This window comes from Pundamilia nyererei, unplaced genomic scaffold (genome assembly GCF_000239375.1).
Source record: "Pundamilia nyererei isolate P.nyererei 1_Seehausen unplaced genomic scaffold, PunNye1.0 scaffold00259, whole genome shotgun sequence".
In the NCBI taxonomy this organism is placed as follows: domain Eukaryota; kingdom Metazoa; phylum Chordata; class Actinopteri; order Cichliformes; family Cichlidae; genus Pundamilia; species Pundamilia nyererei.
In genome coordinates, this window is record NW_005187660.1 from 698,247 (window position 1) to 714,580 (window position 16,334).

The window sequence follows — 16,334 nt, forward strand, 5'->3', positions numbered from 1 at the left end:
CACACACACACACACACACACACACACACACACACACACACACTTTGCCTTCTCAGTCCTCTCCTGGTACATAGATGAACGATGAGCGTAGTCAGCATCCTGAAGTGCTACCTCTATCATAACATACGAATATGAATGCTAACCTGTCCTTTGATTGCAGCTGAAGGATGTGGTGACTGAACACACACTCTCATGCATACGTATCTAAGCACACCTAGTTTTGTTCATAGCTTTGACCAAACACACACACTCTCTGATTAGTGTCCCCAGTGGATATTAAGGGATTACTGCCGAGCTCTCCGGTGGCTGCGCTCCACACGCCTCAGTTCTTCTTGTCTTGTATCTTTCCCCCATAGAAATGATGTCGAGGTTAAATCAGCTCATGTTAGCACTCGTTTGTTAGCACTGAATGTGTCTGATGTTATTAGTAAAGGAGATTGTACTGATAATGTCGGTGCCTTCCACAGGACACAACACACAGGCCTTCGCTGCTCTTTTACACCTCGCCCTCGTTAGCAACTCTGGAATATACGCTTCACAGCTAATGACCACATGTTGTGCACGTTCAAATCCAAATGTGTGTTTGATTATTTCTGTGGTGTCTGAATGTGCAACTAACACGGCTCATTTCGACTGGTCCCAGCAGCCATACGTCTGAGTGGATCCATAGTGTTTAGATGTTAATCTGGTGTCAAATCTACTAAATGCTAATGTTGACCTGCGTTTAACAGGAAGTCTTTGGATCTTGATAATTGGATGTTCCATTTAATGACAGTAAGTCATCCATGTAAATGTGCCATCATCTCAATACTTAGTGTTGAATATTTGTTCGTGTCACAAATAAACACTCCCAGACTGAGGAGGGCTCTGGATGATTAAAACCTGACGCTCCAGTTCCAGGTTTAAAGTGCAGTCAGTCTCTGGTTAGAAGTTTGAGGTTGTTCTTCATAAACTGGAAATCTTCCATTGTTAGATCCCTGTGAGGGAGACTGAAGAAGTTTGTTTCAACACATTGTCCAAGTTTAAATAAAACTTCAAACTGTGGCTAAAACAGGAAAAATGCATTTTTCTGACTAGCAAAACTTGACTGAAGCGGGTCTTTGTCACTTTATCAGATGCTCCCAAAATGTTTTGTATTTATTTTCTGGATTTAATATGAATAAAGATAACCTATGAAAGGAAAATGTCTTCTGCTGTGGTGGTTTGTAGCTTCATAACTGGGACCGTGTTTGCTTGAAAGCATGAAATGCTGTTTCCATATTAACCTCCCAGGACCTGGCGTCCACATATGTGCACATCACATTTTGGGACGTCGAGACCAAAATACGTAATTTTTCTCTACAAGAGCCTGATATCCACCTACGAGGACATCATGCTGCCACTGTTCTACCAAAGTTTGAAACAAATGTCCTCATATGTGGATCTCATTATTTTAGGTTAAAAAAAAATTGGTAATTCTTTGTTTTTACATTCTTTTGGTCCCAATTAACCCAAATAGCAAAGAAAAATTATAAATGCTGCCATGAAAGAGTTCATGTCTTAGGAGGTTAATGTAGTAATATTACACTTAATGTCATTACTGTTTTATCTAAGTGGACTGGATGAAACCAAATGAGTCCGGACATATTGTTGAAATATCTGTAACTACAATCATATACTGTATTTAAAGGATGGAATATTGATGATGTCACCCATCGGTTTGTACGATGCTGCGAACTTTAAGTAGACATACAGATACTAGTGTTAAAAATAGTCCAGTAAAAGCTGAAGCACTGATTCAACCTGATAAAGTACAGGCTCTGAAATGCACCTGTGTGCAAAGCTAGCTGAACCTTGTGCTATTTTATGTAATAATAAAATAATATCAGTAGATATGAAAGCAAACTTTATTTCACTCAAATTTTTAATTCTAATAAAGGTACTTTGAATGAGTTAAGTCGAACATGAGCAGAAAAATGGAAAATCGCTCTGCTGTCTGACGCCTACATCGCAGACCTGAACGGAAATAAAGGGAAGAGGTCAAAGTGGATTCAGCAGGTGGGAACCCTAAAATCAGTTGATTTTCTTAATGTGCAAGCTGTGATCAGCTGATTTGGGCTACTACTGCTCTGAGGGTCACTGCTGTTTGTGGATTTACACAACTGAAATGAACAAGATGTCAGCAGATGTTTCCTGAGGCGTCCTGGCTGGTTTCCATCCTCTACACGATGTTTATGCTGTCTTTATATTAGACAGAATAACGTTGGTCAGTATCATCAGCTTAACTTCACTTACACTTGATGTAACCTCACTCTGACCATGAAACCACTGTGCACCAGTCACACACTGCTCTTTACTTTAAACCCATGACAGTACAGAAAGTAACCTCTTTATCCTGCACTAACCTGCAGAGGACTTTCATGTTACCTTTGAATAGTCTCAGTTTGATTTGCTCCAGTTTGAGAATATGTCACATGTCACCCAATATCTGATTTAAAAACACGAGGACTTACATGTAAGCTTTAAATTTCCACTGAACAGTCCTTAAATCTAACCTCTTCTTCCTCTGCCCGTCTTTCTTTCTCCATCTCTGAGTGAAGTTAGCTCTCCTTCTTTTCTCTCCCTCTGAAATAGAGCAGCTGGACCTTCAGCTAGCATCACACTGTGACAAACTGCACACAAACTGTTTGTGTGTTTGGTGATGTTTCTTGTGCTGATAGAAAAGTTGCATTTGAATTGACCTGATACTCAAAAACATCACTCCCTTTATGATCACTCCTCTTTTGTAGCGCTAGCTACACTGATGAGTATCTGCAGGGTCAGTTAGGGCTCATCCAAGACGCTTCTTCATGAGGAAGTTGCACTGCTTGCAACCATTCGACAGGCCTCTCCTGCTTTGTCTACTTTGCTTGGGAGCCATAATTTTACATCATAAAACCACATTGTAATAAACTAGATGTGAAATTAGCAACTGAAAGTTTTTAGGAAAGTGTTTACTAAGGTGATTAAAAACAAAATACTCATGATCATTTTCTCCACAGACTTCTATACAACTGCATGCGATTCTGCAACTATTCTGCTGGCCATTACCAAAAGTGCCTGTTTAAGGGGTTTCAACATGTTGGCTTCACTTTTCAGACTCTGGGGTAAAACAGCTTCATTGAAGCAGGGGGTGAATTGAGGTATTGAGGTAATTCTCAGTATTTCTTCCATCACACCTGCATACAGCTGCTGCTAAATGGAAGGTGCATCCAGAGCATCAAGAAATCCCCCTTGAAGCCTGAGGCCATTGTGTTGCCCTTCTTCTTCCTCCAGTACTCTGAGAGAACAGTTAGCTAGAGGTTGGGGAAGTCCATCCATCCATCCATTCGCTTCCGCTTATCCTTTTCAGGGGCGCTGGAGCCTATCCCAGCTGTCATAGGGCGAGAGGCGGGGTACACCCCGGAAAGGTCGCCAGTCTGTCGCAGGGCGGTTGGAGAAGTAAGATCTGTAAATCAATGCACACTTCAAACATATGTGAACAGTGAAATATGAAGTTAAATACAACTTGTTTTTTGTTGTCATATTTGATCTTTATTAACGCTGACAGACAGGTATTGGTTCAGACAAACATGGTGACATCAACTGAAAACAGAACCAGGCAGAGAAGGAAATCTGTTTCAGACCCGAGACGCACTCCGAGGTCAGATTGTCCCGCTCTCATCATTTGGCACCGCATGACTGTTAGTCTTTCAAACCACACGACTTCACTGTCTAATTTCAAGCCAAGGACTAATAGTTTTGTAAAGAAAAGGACAGAACTGCTCCAAAGTGCGGTAAATTTTGGCGATGCATGAAAATAGAAAAAACAAAGAAACAAAAAACAAATTGCAAGGATTCTCATAGTGCTTCTGTTTCTTGTAATTTCACCCCCCACCCCACCACCATTTTTCTTCCAGTTTCTTAAAAGTTGCTGTGTGACACGCGTGATGTGAGCACAAGATTGCATCTGCTCTACATAGCAAGCATCTGTTCTTCTAGTTCTATAGAGGCTGGGTGTAAAGTGTTTAAGGATTGGCTACCAGTGGTTACAGCGCAGAACATGCCAGAGTTTTTAAGCTTTTCACCTTGAACATCAAAAACGGTCATTATGCAAACACAATCAGAAGCAACTTGACTTTGGGTCCTAGCATTTCAGTGCAATTTGGACTGAGGCTCATCAACCAAGGCGATCTGAAGGCAGAGATAACAGGAAGTACATGTGCAAATATCCATCCATCCAGTATAACTTATCAAGGTCTGAACTGCAGGGTCAGCAGTTCAAGCAGAAGTACCTACACCTCCATCTCTCAACCATCTCCATCTTTTCAGGAGGGTCACTGAGGTGTTCCAATGGCAGCCAAGAGACGCAATCTCTCCAGTTCATCCAGAGTCTCCTCCTTTCCTCTTACAGATAAGTCATCTTATCTGTAAGAGGAGACCAGACGCCCATCGGAGGAAGCTGATGCTTGTATCCACTATCTCAATCTTTAGGTCACTGCCCACAGCTTGAGGTCACAGGTGATGGGGATAGATCCAACCAGTAAATTGACAACTTTGCTCCACGCTCAGCTTTCTCTTCACAGCAATAAGCTGGTACTACATCTGCATTACTGCAGACCCTTCACCAATCAATCTGTTAATCTCTGGCTCCACTTCTCCAGTCTTGAACAAGAACCGGTGATACCCAAGGCAGGACCTCATCCCCAATCAGGGGCAGGGCAATTCTCATCCTCGCAGAAAAGCACAACATTGTAAGCTAGAGGTTAACCACTTGACAAAGCCTAAAAGGACCACGTCACTTGTGAATTCCCAACGCCACCAAACCAAAACCAACACGGCCTTTAGCTACATCTAGAATATGTTGTCCATAAAGGACATGAACAGATGGAGAGGCTAACTGTCTGACTTTCGCAAACAGATCTAATTTGGACTAACCTGAGACACTTGTGAATGACCTATTAAGCAGTTTCTGTGTACTGGCTACTTAACACTGATTATAACCTCCCCCAACAACAACAATCAGTTATGACTCCTTGAAATGTACAAAGTGATTAGACAAGAACCGTAATCCTTTACCTACAAGCAAGGCACTGAACCCTCTCATTTCAGAGGCCGCCTGTTGACGAAAATGGTTTTGAAGGTCATTCCCCGAAATATGAACTGGGGCAAATGATGAGTTTATTATCAAAAATCAATCTGTAACAGCTCTTACATGGCGTAGTGCTACAATCAGTCAGTCTACCAATATGGCAGTTTGTCTGTAATCACTGGTATTATCTTTAAACTGATGAGGACAAGCTAATTTTGTTTTTTCCAACATAGACACAGCGGATGGGGCGGGAAGGGTAACAAATGACAGTCAGCTACAGTTAGCAAACATCGGAAGGCTTTTTAGAGGCAAAAGCAGCAGGTTAACTTATAGGTCATAAAAAGGCAAGCTGATCACTTCCTGTGTTTAGACATTAAAACCCAAAGTGACCAGGGTTCGATTTGGTGATACAACAGCTTTTGTACAGCTCACACTGTTTCAACACCGAGATGAAACTGTAATAAAAAATACTTAAGAAATAAAAATACTCAAGTGAGTTGCTTATGGCTGATTTTCATTCCTTTAAAACAAAAAATGCTCTTTCACCTTTGCTTCCATCTATTAAGACAACACTTTAAAACATACTGCAGGTTTGGAACAAATACTTGGTGTCTTTTTAGCAAAAGAAGAATTCTTACATGAAAATAATCATACATTGTGATTTTGGAGTTACTCCTCCATGTTCATCAGCCAAACAGTACAAACACAAAAGATTATTTTCTGGTGGTTGAATGTCCTCATATTCCTGTTTGTTTCCACGTCCCCCGACAGTTCTCAAACAGAAACGTGCAAAAAGACTTAAAACTCTGCCCCCATGTCTCTCTAGATATCTGTTAATGCACAAATACTGTAGGTCAAAGGTGAAGCACAGATTCAGATCAGTTTCAGCTCCAACAGAGTGGGTGTGAAGAACAAAGCCAGGCTGAGGCTGAAGGCAGGGGCAGATTGGTCTTAGCAAAACAAGCTTTTTTTTTTTTTTTTTAAGCAAATACCTCAGGAAAACATGCTTCTACCTAGCAAGTAAGCTTGGAAATGCAACTTTTCATTTTCAAGCAGATAGCAGCTTTATCTAAATAGTCGTGATTTGTCAAAATTATTTTGGGTTTCAAAGAAACGACGATACGTTTTCAATGTAGCCATGCTATAAGCTTTGTGATGCTATACTCAGGCACAGCAGTGCTTCGAAATGCTAACACTGGCATACGAGCGTGATCGCAGGCCCAGCAGGGTAATGTTGAGCAGGCTTACCGTGTTCGTGAAATCCATTCAACACGTTAGCATGCTAACATTAGTGGAATTTAGAACCTTAATATTTGATGAATTAACATTTATAACCGGCTGTTGGTGCAAAAGGGAAACTCGGTATGCTTCCTCTGGGCACTATGAACATCGGTACAATGGGCTTGAAGATAATGAGAGCAAAGTTGCAATGCAAATGGTACCATTCTCAGAACCAGGGTGCTAGTGTGGCTAAGGTTTGGGAAAAAGCTGTAGAGATTGGTTTTAACTTGTCAACCTCAAAACTGCTCCATTCATTATGAGTTAAGCTTAAGTAGCCAAATTAGATCTCGGGATTGTACTCCACTTGTGGTTTTTCAAATAATGTGAGCTAATCAGAGCTTGCCAGCAAGCTCTACTGTCTTTACTCTCTCTACTATCTTGATTAACACAGGCGCTCATAACAACAGTTACCACGGGGAATGACAGCAGCAAAATACATAATCTACCAGTTCAGAATTTCGTTTCACATGTAAAGGCCATCTTTCAGAGCACCATTTTGCCATTCACATGAATACAAGTTTCATATTTGAAACGGTCCACATTATAATTTTCACATTATTTTTTATAAACATAGAGCGTACAGTAACCAGTATCACAGGTTCAATCCTTGTCTAATTAGTCTATTCTCAGCAAATCAACCTTTTGATTCTGCTAATCTTAAAAAAGTTGCAACTCATTACATTGATCTGACCAAAGAGGAGTTTGGGGAAAAGAAAAGAAAAAACTCATATTCAGGTAGATGGAGTTGACACATTGGTTACTGAATTCCTGAAGAAACACCTGACCTTTAATGGCTATAATAACACTTTTAAATTCAACCAGTTCAACTACGCCAGGCATGTATCGCTAACTTAAATTCATTTTCTATAGGTATAATACTGGCACTGGGACCCTCTACTTTTCTCCTAATGTAAGATATGTGGAGTGTGTTTACATGCACACAGTTTTCTGAATAACCCCGATGCTCATATCCATGTGACGGTCTTGTTACACAAACACTTCAGTGGCTACACTATCCTGTTATGCTAGCAGGCTTCACTAGCTAGTGAGGTGTTACTAGCTAGTGAGAATTGATAAATACTGATACAAATATCAATATAAAACAGAACTGGCAAAGACTGTGGCATCCTTGATAGTTCTAGTTTGTGATTTTGGGAAGTTAAATTAACATATTGCCAGCTAACAACTACTACTGTCAGTCGACACTTATAGCCTAACAAGCTAACCGACAGCCAAATGACATTAGCCAATACAGAACCACGGAGAAATGTCACTAACTTAGAACTAGTGACATTTGACTAGTCAGTATGTAATGTTCAAACGAAAGAAACTATTAAACTATTACAATAACACTTACAGAAACAGAAACCACTTCATAAAGGTAACTTTTAGCTAGTAAAGTTTAAGATTTTATGGTTTTTTTTTAATGTTCAAATAAAATCTAATATTTGAGTGTCCAGTGTTTCACTATACTCCGTTTATATCATGTTAGTCAATTTATGATCTGGAAATTTAAGTCAGCCAATGAAGAAAAACAAAAACTGGGGGATCAATTGAAATGTTTTCAGTAGTAGTTTCCACTTACTTTTTATACTTGCTAGTTTTGGAAGAGAATTCGTGTGATAGTTCTGGGGGAAAAAACTGAAGTTAAATTCAAAGTTGGTTTTTTAGGGAGTCTTGGTGCATGCTCAATCATCCAGGTAAGTAAATCCCAAAAGGCTGACTCTGTTCACCTGTTTTTAGGGACAAAAAAAAAAAAGGCCCCCGTGGCTATATTAGTCTTCCATACTAATAAAATAATAATAATAATTAAAATGACAATTACATTTCATATGAGTCTTTAGTTAGGTATATAATTGCTTGGAAAAGTTTTACTGCGCAATATAGGAACATTATTATTGATGGGGGATATTAGTGGCAGTAATAATAGTAGACTCCAATCTAAAAGTTAGTAATAATTGGACCTGCTTTTGGACAAATTATGAATTTATCTTTTTAGTGAAGTATATTGTTATAGGATTTTAAATGAGCAAATTCTCTAATCTTAGTGCTGTTTTCCACTTTGCATTTGACCTCAATTGCCAATTCAATGAATCAGTTTCTATCTGTAGTCATTCTCTGCTTCCATGACATGTTTGGACGATAGATTTTTTAAATATTTTATGTATATGGTAGTAGCTAAGAGTGCGAGCTAAGAGGATATTCTAAAACGAGAAAGGAAGCCTTCCTACACGTGAGAATATAGTGCACGGCTGACCTGAAAGCAGGTTTGTGTGCATGTAAACCCACAGAGTATATAGTAAACACCAACAGATATACACAATTAGAAGTTCTACAAGCACAAATTAGACTATTCACACCCTGTTTGCCATTGATGCTGAGAGAAAAGAGATGAAACAGACTGAGGACTACTGAACCATTCCCTCCACAGTAAGGCGTCACCGCCTCACTCTTAGATTCCAGATCCATCTAATTGCTTAAGCCACTTTAACACTTTTAAATAAATGTATAGAATATATACAAACATTACGCCGCGTAGTTCAGACCTGAAACGCACACTTCTTCTTTACTAATACCACCGTTTGCAGAGAGTTAGGTCAGAAAAAAGAAAGCAAAAAGCTGGGCTTTGACAGTTTTGAAACACAGAGGCCATCTTGCTCCATAGTTTTTATTACTTCGCTAATGGGCGGTGCGGTGGTCATCAGAGTTTTGTCGAGTCTTACTACCGAGGTTCCACTTCTTGAAAGGTGTCGTGTCTCTAAAAATAAGGTCACCGCTTCTCCTGGTAGTTTCAGATGAAAACGAGCATCGCCACGGGCAGAGAACACGCTCGTCCTCTTCTCTCAAAGGTCGTATAACAGCAGTCCTTTTGTCCCTTTTGCTCTGCTTCATTCCCTCTGTCGCTCTATAAAGCACTTTGTGACGAGCCTGGTTATTAAAAGCGCTTTTTGTTTTTAATAAATCGGATTTATTCACAGAACCTGGGTAAGATGCTGCTAAAGAGAGGAGAAAACACATCGTCTACAAACTGAGTTGCTGAATATGGTTTCCAGGTTGAATGCCAAGCCAGTTGCCAGGAAGACACAAAAGGAGGATTCTGGATATGACAGAAGGTGCATTCTGGGATTTGTTGTTGACTGACGGAGCACTAAGCCATTGGCAGATGTCACATGAGAGGTTGAGTCTTTCCTTCTCCACGGTCCTCTCTTCTACTTGCTGGGATTTTTTCCCTCCTCTGCTACCTGTCCGTTGCAGTGAATGGTTGATTGGAATAAATTACAGCCCCCCTGCGGTAGGATGATGGGGGAGCTCCTCCTCCTTCAGTCGCAGACAGGAGGCAGGAAGTAGCAGCAGTCTAGGAGGGATTGGGGGTCTTCAAGGCATCCACTTTGATCTCCAAGTCTGTAATCTGTGGAAAACATAGTGGATGATAACTTCAAGAAATATAACGTTAAACCTTTTATGAAAAGTGTTAAAGAAACACTTAATTGAAGCAGAGCATCAAGTGAACAAAACCTGTGGGACGATAATCTGCAGCTTGATCATTTCCCTCTGTAGCAGCATAGACTGAGATCAGACGTGTTCCTTTAACTTGTTTGAGCAGTGTACTAAAACATAATGCAGGGACACTGCCATCAAGATGTGACCCTCCTTTGCCTTTCCTGCTCAGGAAAAGCTCTGCTACCTGACAGTGAGAGATTCAGGGGAGTCCACTGCAAACCTTTTCCTGCAGGTTGTCTGTCTCCTCTTTGTGTGTTGCCTCGCTCTCCTCTTGTGCCCGACGCTGAGCAGTCTCTTTCTTCAGGTACTCGATCTCCCTAAAATGCACACACACACACACACACACACACACACACACACACGCACACACACACACACACACACACATTGGAGTGGTGGTGTTTTTTACTCCTTTTATCTTTTTATTCTGTCCCTCCTTCTCCTTCCTTACTTCTGCTGGTATTCTTTGATCAGCCTCTTGGCTTTGCTGTATTTCCTCTCCAGGGTTTGATACTGAGCCTGAGTTTCCTTCAGGTGTTCATCCACAGCCTGAAAAGACAAATACTCGCTGTGAGTAAATGATAACAAAACTAGTTTTAGGGTGGCAGTGAGCTCATTTTTTTAGTTTTTAAGGGATGAGGGAAAAAAAGAAACACTTGATTCACTCGTGCCTTTTTGAAGTTTAGGTTTACTATCTTACCTTACATAGAGACTGTGCCTCCATCCAGTAGCCCTCAAGTTTTTCCATCCTCTCTTTACTGTCCCGGATATTTTGCTCCAACTGAGCACGCTCCATCCGCCAACGCAACTTATCCTGCTCTGCGTGAGCCAGCTGGGGGCGGGGTGGGGGTCAGTGTGGGAGGAGGAGGTGGTATGTGGGAGGCATTAAGTCATCACAGAGCCAAAAAGAACTGGTGTTATGCATGTGTACATTCTCTTCTGCAGTGCAACCTGAATGTGCCGTTGTTTTGAGGGTTTTTTGCCTGCATGTGTATAAGTGTGTGTTAAACAGGCTCACCTTCCTCTTGAGCAGCTGGATCTCAGCCTGGGTTACTGCATGTTTAATCTGGAGCTGCAGACAGAGGGAGAAACAATCTGATTTCTTTAACAAACAAATAAACATAACAAAAATCAAGCTAGGTAAAACTGTAAACAAGAATAAAATAATGACATTAACATCCAAATCATTTATATCACATGTACCTCTTTGAACTTGTGGGCCAGTTTCTCTGGGTCCAGCTCCACAGGGGACAGCATTTCCTGGTTTTCTGCCAGATCGAAAACCTCTATCGAGTTCGGAAACATCGGACTCATCTCCTCCTCCTCGTCTGTCGCATATTCACCTGTCTGCAGGTAAACACACGCGCAACAAATACAGTTACATTTGGTAATAGTTGTGATATTTTATACATATTGTATGAGTAGGTTTTACAGGTATAAGGTTACATAGCAGACCAATGATTGCATCCGATATGGAGCTGGAGTAGCTGGTTAGTATAGATCAGGGGTCCCCAATCCCAGTCCACCAGGGCCGGTGTCCCTGCAGGTTTTAGATGTGTCCTTGATCCAACACAGCTGATTTAAATGGATAAATGACCTCCTCAACATGTCCTGAAGTTCTCCAGAGGCCTGGGAATGAACTAATCATGTGATTCAGGTGTGTTGCCCCAGGGTGAGATCTAAAACCTGCAGGACACCGGCCCTCGTGGACTGGGATTGGGGACCCCTGGTATAGATGGTATAAAAGACTGATTTCCAGGTTTGTGCTTTATTAGTTTCTAGTCCATCTCTATCTTGGTTTGAAAGGAAAAACAAAACAACAACAACAAAAACACCAGAAAGAGGAGGGTTGGGTCTGAACCCGCCGGCTCACTGCCGGACGCTTGTCAATCTCCAGGTTTTTAGCCAAAGAGCAAATCAACGGAAAATCCAATGGAAAAATAGTTTTACCAAAATAGACTAAATGTGTTATTCAGTATGACCCTAAACAAGTAGCTAACCAGGAAACGGTCTGCAGTCAGGTCAGAAAGCCTTTTCCATGCTCCCAAAATCTTTTTGCAATCAGAGCAATCGGCATCTGGTGGCGTTCAGATCTAATGCAGGCTTACAGCACCACCACATTTAGTTGGTTTTTCAATGCTCATGTTTGATACACTATTCACCGTCCCTTTGGGTTTAGGAGTTCAGTTGCGATCGTTTGAAGTCAAAAGTCCATTTGGTAAGTTTTGGTCATTCCAAGAGTCAAAAAGGACTCTTGGCTAGGCTAAGCTCATGCATGTGGTTTCACAGTTTGGTGGCTTATACTCTTTAAGCTAGTTAGCTTAAAACCGTCTTATGCTACTTAGTGCAAAGCCAGGTTGCTTTGGTAGACAAAAGGTATCTCAGTCACCTACCAACATCTCCAAAGGTAACCGTTACAAAAAAACTCTAAACATGATTAGTGAATTTTATTTTTTATTTATTTTTTCAAACAGAACTTAGTCATTTGTTAGATGTTAGCTAGTTGCTGGCATTAGCTTTACACTCATAGCACTGTGTGGTACATTTGAGTCGTCTGTCTCTTCATAATCTAATTGGCAGGAGTACCTGTCATATAAAATGATATGAATGGCAACTAGGTCAAGTATGCAGTCACAAATTAAGTGAAAGAAACGATCTGGTCAGTGGTTTGACAGTTCAGACTCATTCCCTTGGAACAAAATGCAGCCAGCACATCGTCTTCCACTAAAAGCATTCACACAATCGATAACAGCCTGCTGATCATTCGTCTTATTCTTCTCCTTTGTGTTACAAAGTAAATTAGCCTCACATTAGCCCGTGTCCAGCATGTTTTCTTCCAGGCTAACAAACGCATTAACTAAAATGTATTACTTAATACATGATTGCTTTGCACAATGACTGCACCCTGTCTTCCTCTCTGCTTACTCTTCCTACTCGGACACAATTTGAGGTAAATATTGTAAAGTAACTGTATTTATTACAAGACTGCAGCAAACCAGAGGCACGCTGCCGTCCATATCAACATCCTCTGATAACTGCAGCTGTGCTCTGTGGCTTCTCTGGCTAACCAAACCAAAGTACACAAGCCTTGAGTTGACATTTGCCCCCAGGCATGAAATCAGAGCTCTTTCATTTTAGGCTGTAGAGTGATGAAATGTTAGGAGTCTATCATTAGAATCCTGAATCGATTTTTAAATGTAAATTTATTTTGCCCGACATGCCAGAATCTCAGGTTAAACCTCACAAAACTTCGACAACAACCAAACAGCAAACCAGAGCAGGTACACGCATTCAGCACAAAGACGTAAACACAACGCGCCGACGCATCACAGATGTCTGCTTTCTCAGCCGTCAGCGCTCAGATTCTGATGCGTCGGCGGGTCCGTGCTTTGTGTTTACGTCTTTTTTGCGCTAGACTCCGAAGCTGCAGGTTTCAATACTCTACAACCAAAAACGACTGAAGATCAAACTAAGCTTCACATCATCATCGTCATGAATTTCCTCTTTTGCTGTTTTGCTTCCACCACGATAAAAATCACACTTCATGCACAGCTCTCTCGCTCTACTGTTGTGTACAGCGCTGTCTGCTGCTGGTTTTATTTTTTTAAATTTAACTGATTTCTGACAAGAAAGTCTAATTTCTGCTGTTCAATACTGAAGAAATGTAAACTTTTTAAAATGATGTGAAATTGCAAAATGCTCAGCTGTGTCTCTAATTAATCCTCTGCTTCACTTCAGCAGCATCAGGTGATGTTTATATGTTGATTCGTGCTACTGCACAATATTTTTAAGGTTCTCTGCTATAAAAACCCAAAAACATGTTTTTCTGTGTTTTATGCTCAGTTACTTTGACACTAAAGCGTCTGCTGTGATGCTCACACCTTTGACAAAGTCTCAGCTTTCTTTTTATAGCTATAAAAATATGGATATGTGCCGATAAATGATCAGAATTATAATATTTCTGACTGTCTGAGGCAAAATTTCCCCGATTCGAATCGAATCAGGACCTTGTGAATCGGAATTGAGACGATTCTAGAAATCAGTGACGATACCCGGCCTACAAGCCACACTCTGTCCCATGAGCCATGTGTAGGAAACAGCCTGGTCCCACTGTTTTAATTATGAAACCTGACCCTAGAAACTAGGAATTTAATGATTTCTGTATTGATGCAGTTTCTCTCTCTGACCAGAAGGTGGAGATGCTGGACTGAGTTTGAAATGGCATGTGGTGGAGCACAGACAGGCATTTTCCCATGCACACATGTTGGATTTCCTGTGGCTAACAACCACTAACACCATCAAAAGGCTTGTGAAAATGAATTTAATGACTACATGCAGGATATCTTTGTGAAGTAGAGCAATGTTGCCTGCCAAATGCAGGCCAAAGTGCGTTTGTATTCTGTGTTTACTGACTAAAAACAACGACCTTTTCATTATTTTTGACTATTTCAAAGGACAAAGGAGGTGCAGTGAGGAGAACTGACTGTGTTTGAGCATTCACTGTGTTTATCACCCTCTCAAGCTGAGAGCGCTGCTGCTGCAATGTGTCACATGGCATGTGTCAAGAACCGCCCCTCAGCAGCGCATCAACAGGAAGACCACACGCAGGGCAGGACAATGAAATGTCACGGGGGAGTTGCCTACTGAGCTATGTCTGCGCGGCGTGCACCCAGCCAACGTTGGTGTGGTAGCTGTGCCTCGAAAACGATATCAGTGGCTGTTCTTTTCCCTCCCACACGACAGAGAGGTGTAGCATGTACCTCCTCATCATCATCCATGTACTGTTTGTATCTCTGCTCCATCATCTCTCTCTGCCACCTCTCCTGTTCCAGAGTCTGCTGGATCAGCTGAGCCACTTCACTCTGTTCCCCCGGCTTCTCCCGGCCAATCACAAACCTAGAAAACAAAACCAAAAACTTAGGATTTGTCATTCGCAAGAAAAGGAAACAATGAAACATTTTACACAAACTGCATATGTGGAAAACATGAAAAAATTCACTGTATCAACATCAAACCTGAAAAACTCCAGAGCTTCAAAACACACCAACTAAAAAAAAAAAGTAATAATATGCTATTTATACCACTAATGGACAAAAAGAGCTTCCATAATGTGAAATGTGTTTCAAAAATGGAGATGTGGGGACCACACGTTGGAGTGTTACTCTACCTGTGGGGACCAGCAGCCCTTATGGGGACAAAATGTGGTTTTAGCGTCACGATTGCAATGAGGTTATGTTAGGATTAGACACTCATTCTTGATGGTTAGGGGAAGCAGCTACAGGAAGCATTATGTCCTCACAAAGATATGAAAACACAACTGTGTGCGTGTTTAGAGTGAGTGCGACACAGACCTGACTTTGCCGGTGGTATTGCGGAGGACAGTGGCAGCAAAGCTCTGAGTAACACCAACCAGGCTGGTCCCATCAACCTCCACTATGAGGTCATTCACCTGGATCCTACAGACACAAAGAGAACACTGTATGCAGAGCGATGTTTGGAGAAGACCAAGGTCGCTCAGTGAACACACCTCTCACATGCAACCACAAATGTAACTATGAGTGTCTTTGACCAGACAGGCCTGTGGACTAGCACTGGCTCCATGTAACATCCTAGCCTGTGGCATTTTATGCTTTTGCCTGTTTATTTTAAACTGGTGTCTCTAACAAAGAGCTTTAAAAACTTGCACTCACACTAATGAGAAGAAGGTAACAGTAGTGAGCAACTATCAGCTAAAGAATCAAGTTTGCAAAGAAATACATTTAAGGCAAAAGTGTACATTTAGCTAATAATCAATAATCATGCCTGCTGTCCAAAGAAAAATAGTGTTAAGCCTACAAAAAAGGGCCAACTATTGCTTTTTGATAAAGCACATAGTTAGTGTTGGATCATGTGACCTTGACTCGTCCCTTATGCTGCATTAGGTCTAGGCCGCCCCTCCCTGAGCCTGGTTCTGCTGGAGGTTTCTTCCTGTTCAAAGGGAGTTTTTCCTTCCCACTGTCTCCTAGAGGTCATATGATTGTTGGGTTTTCTCTGTTCCCTTTGATTTACTGCAGGCTCTTTACCTTACGATATAAAGCACCTTGAGACAGCTGTTGCTGTGATTTCGAGCTATATAAATAAAACTGAAAGAATGAAAAATGCATGTCGGGGCAGGCAGGTTGAAGAAGGTACCTGCCGTCTCTCTGCGCAGCTCCGCCCTCAGTGACCGTCTTAACAAAGATCCCCAGCTTCTCCAGGCCCATATCAGCTCCTGCACCCATACCAATGATACTGATACCGAGGCCGTCACTGTCTGAAAGACACACAGACAACAGAGCCATATCTCAGTGCTGAAAACAGAAATACATCATTACTGTTAATTAGAATCCTGTCATATTTATTTTGCTATCATAATAACTAATCATATTATAGAGTGGCAGGGAAAAGCATGTGGGATTTATCCACATTCAAGCTATTAAATATT

The 16,334-nt window shown here is 41.3% G+C and overlaps 1 protein-coding gene across 3 annotated transcripts in view; it reads right to left on the reverse strand.

Moving 5' to 3' along the window:
- Positions 1 to 8,995: 8,995 nt before the first annotated feature.
- LOC102213257 (neurabin-2-like) overlaps positions 8,996 to 16,334 on the reverse strand; it is a 28,981-nt gene continuing 21,642 nt past the window's right edge. For all 3 annotated transcript variants that reach the window (XM_013915131.1, XM_005749994.1, XM_013915130.1), the window contains exons 7-15: positions 16,043 to 16,163; positions 15,223 to 15,327; positions 14,632 to 14,767; positions 11,075 to 11,218; positions 10,890 to 10,943; positions 10,572 to 10,703; positions 10,323 to 10,420; positions 10,092 to 10,188; positions 8,996 to 9,779 (exon numbers count right to left, since the gene is read on the reverse strand). In XM_013915131.1, coding sequence (XP_013770585.1) covers positions 9,726 to 9,779; positions 10,092 to 10,188; positions 10,323 to 10,420; positions 10,572 to 10,703; positions 10,890 to 10,943; positions 11,075 to 11,218; positions 14,632 to 14,767; positions 15,223 to 15,327; positions 16,043 to 16,163 — 941 coding nt within the window. In that variant the 3' untranslated portion in view covers positions 8,996 to 9,725. The remainder of the gene's footprint in view (positions 9,780 to 10,091; positions 10,189 to 10,322; positions 10,421 to 10,571; positions 10,704 to 10,889; positions 10,944 to 11,074; positions 11,219 to 14,631; positions 14,768 to 15,222; positions 15,328 to 16,042; positions 16,164 to 16,334) is intronic.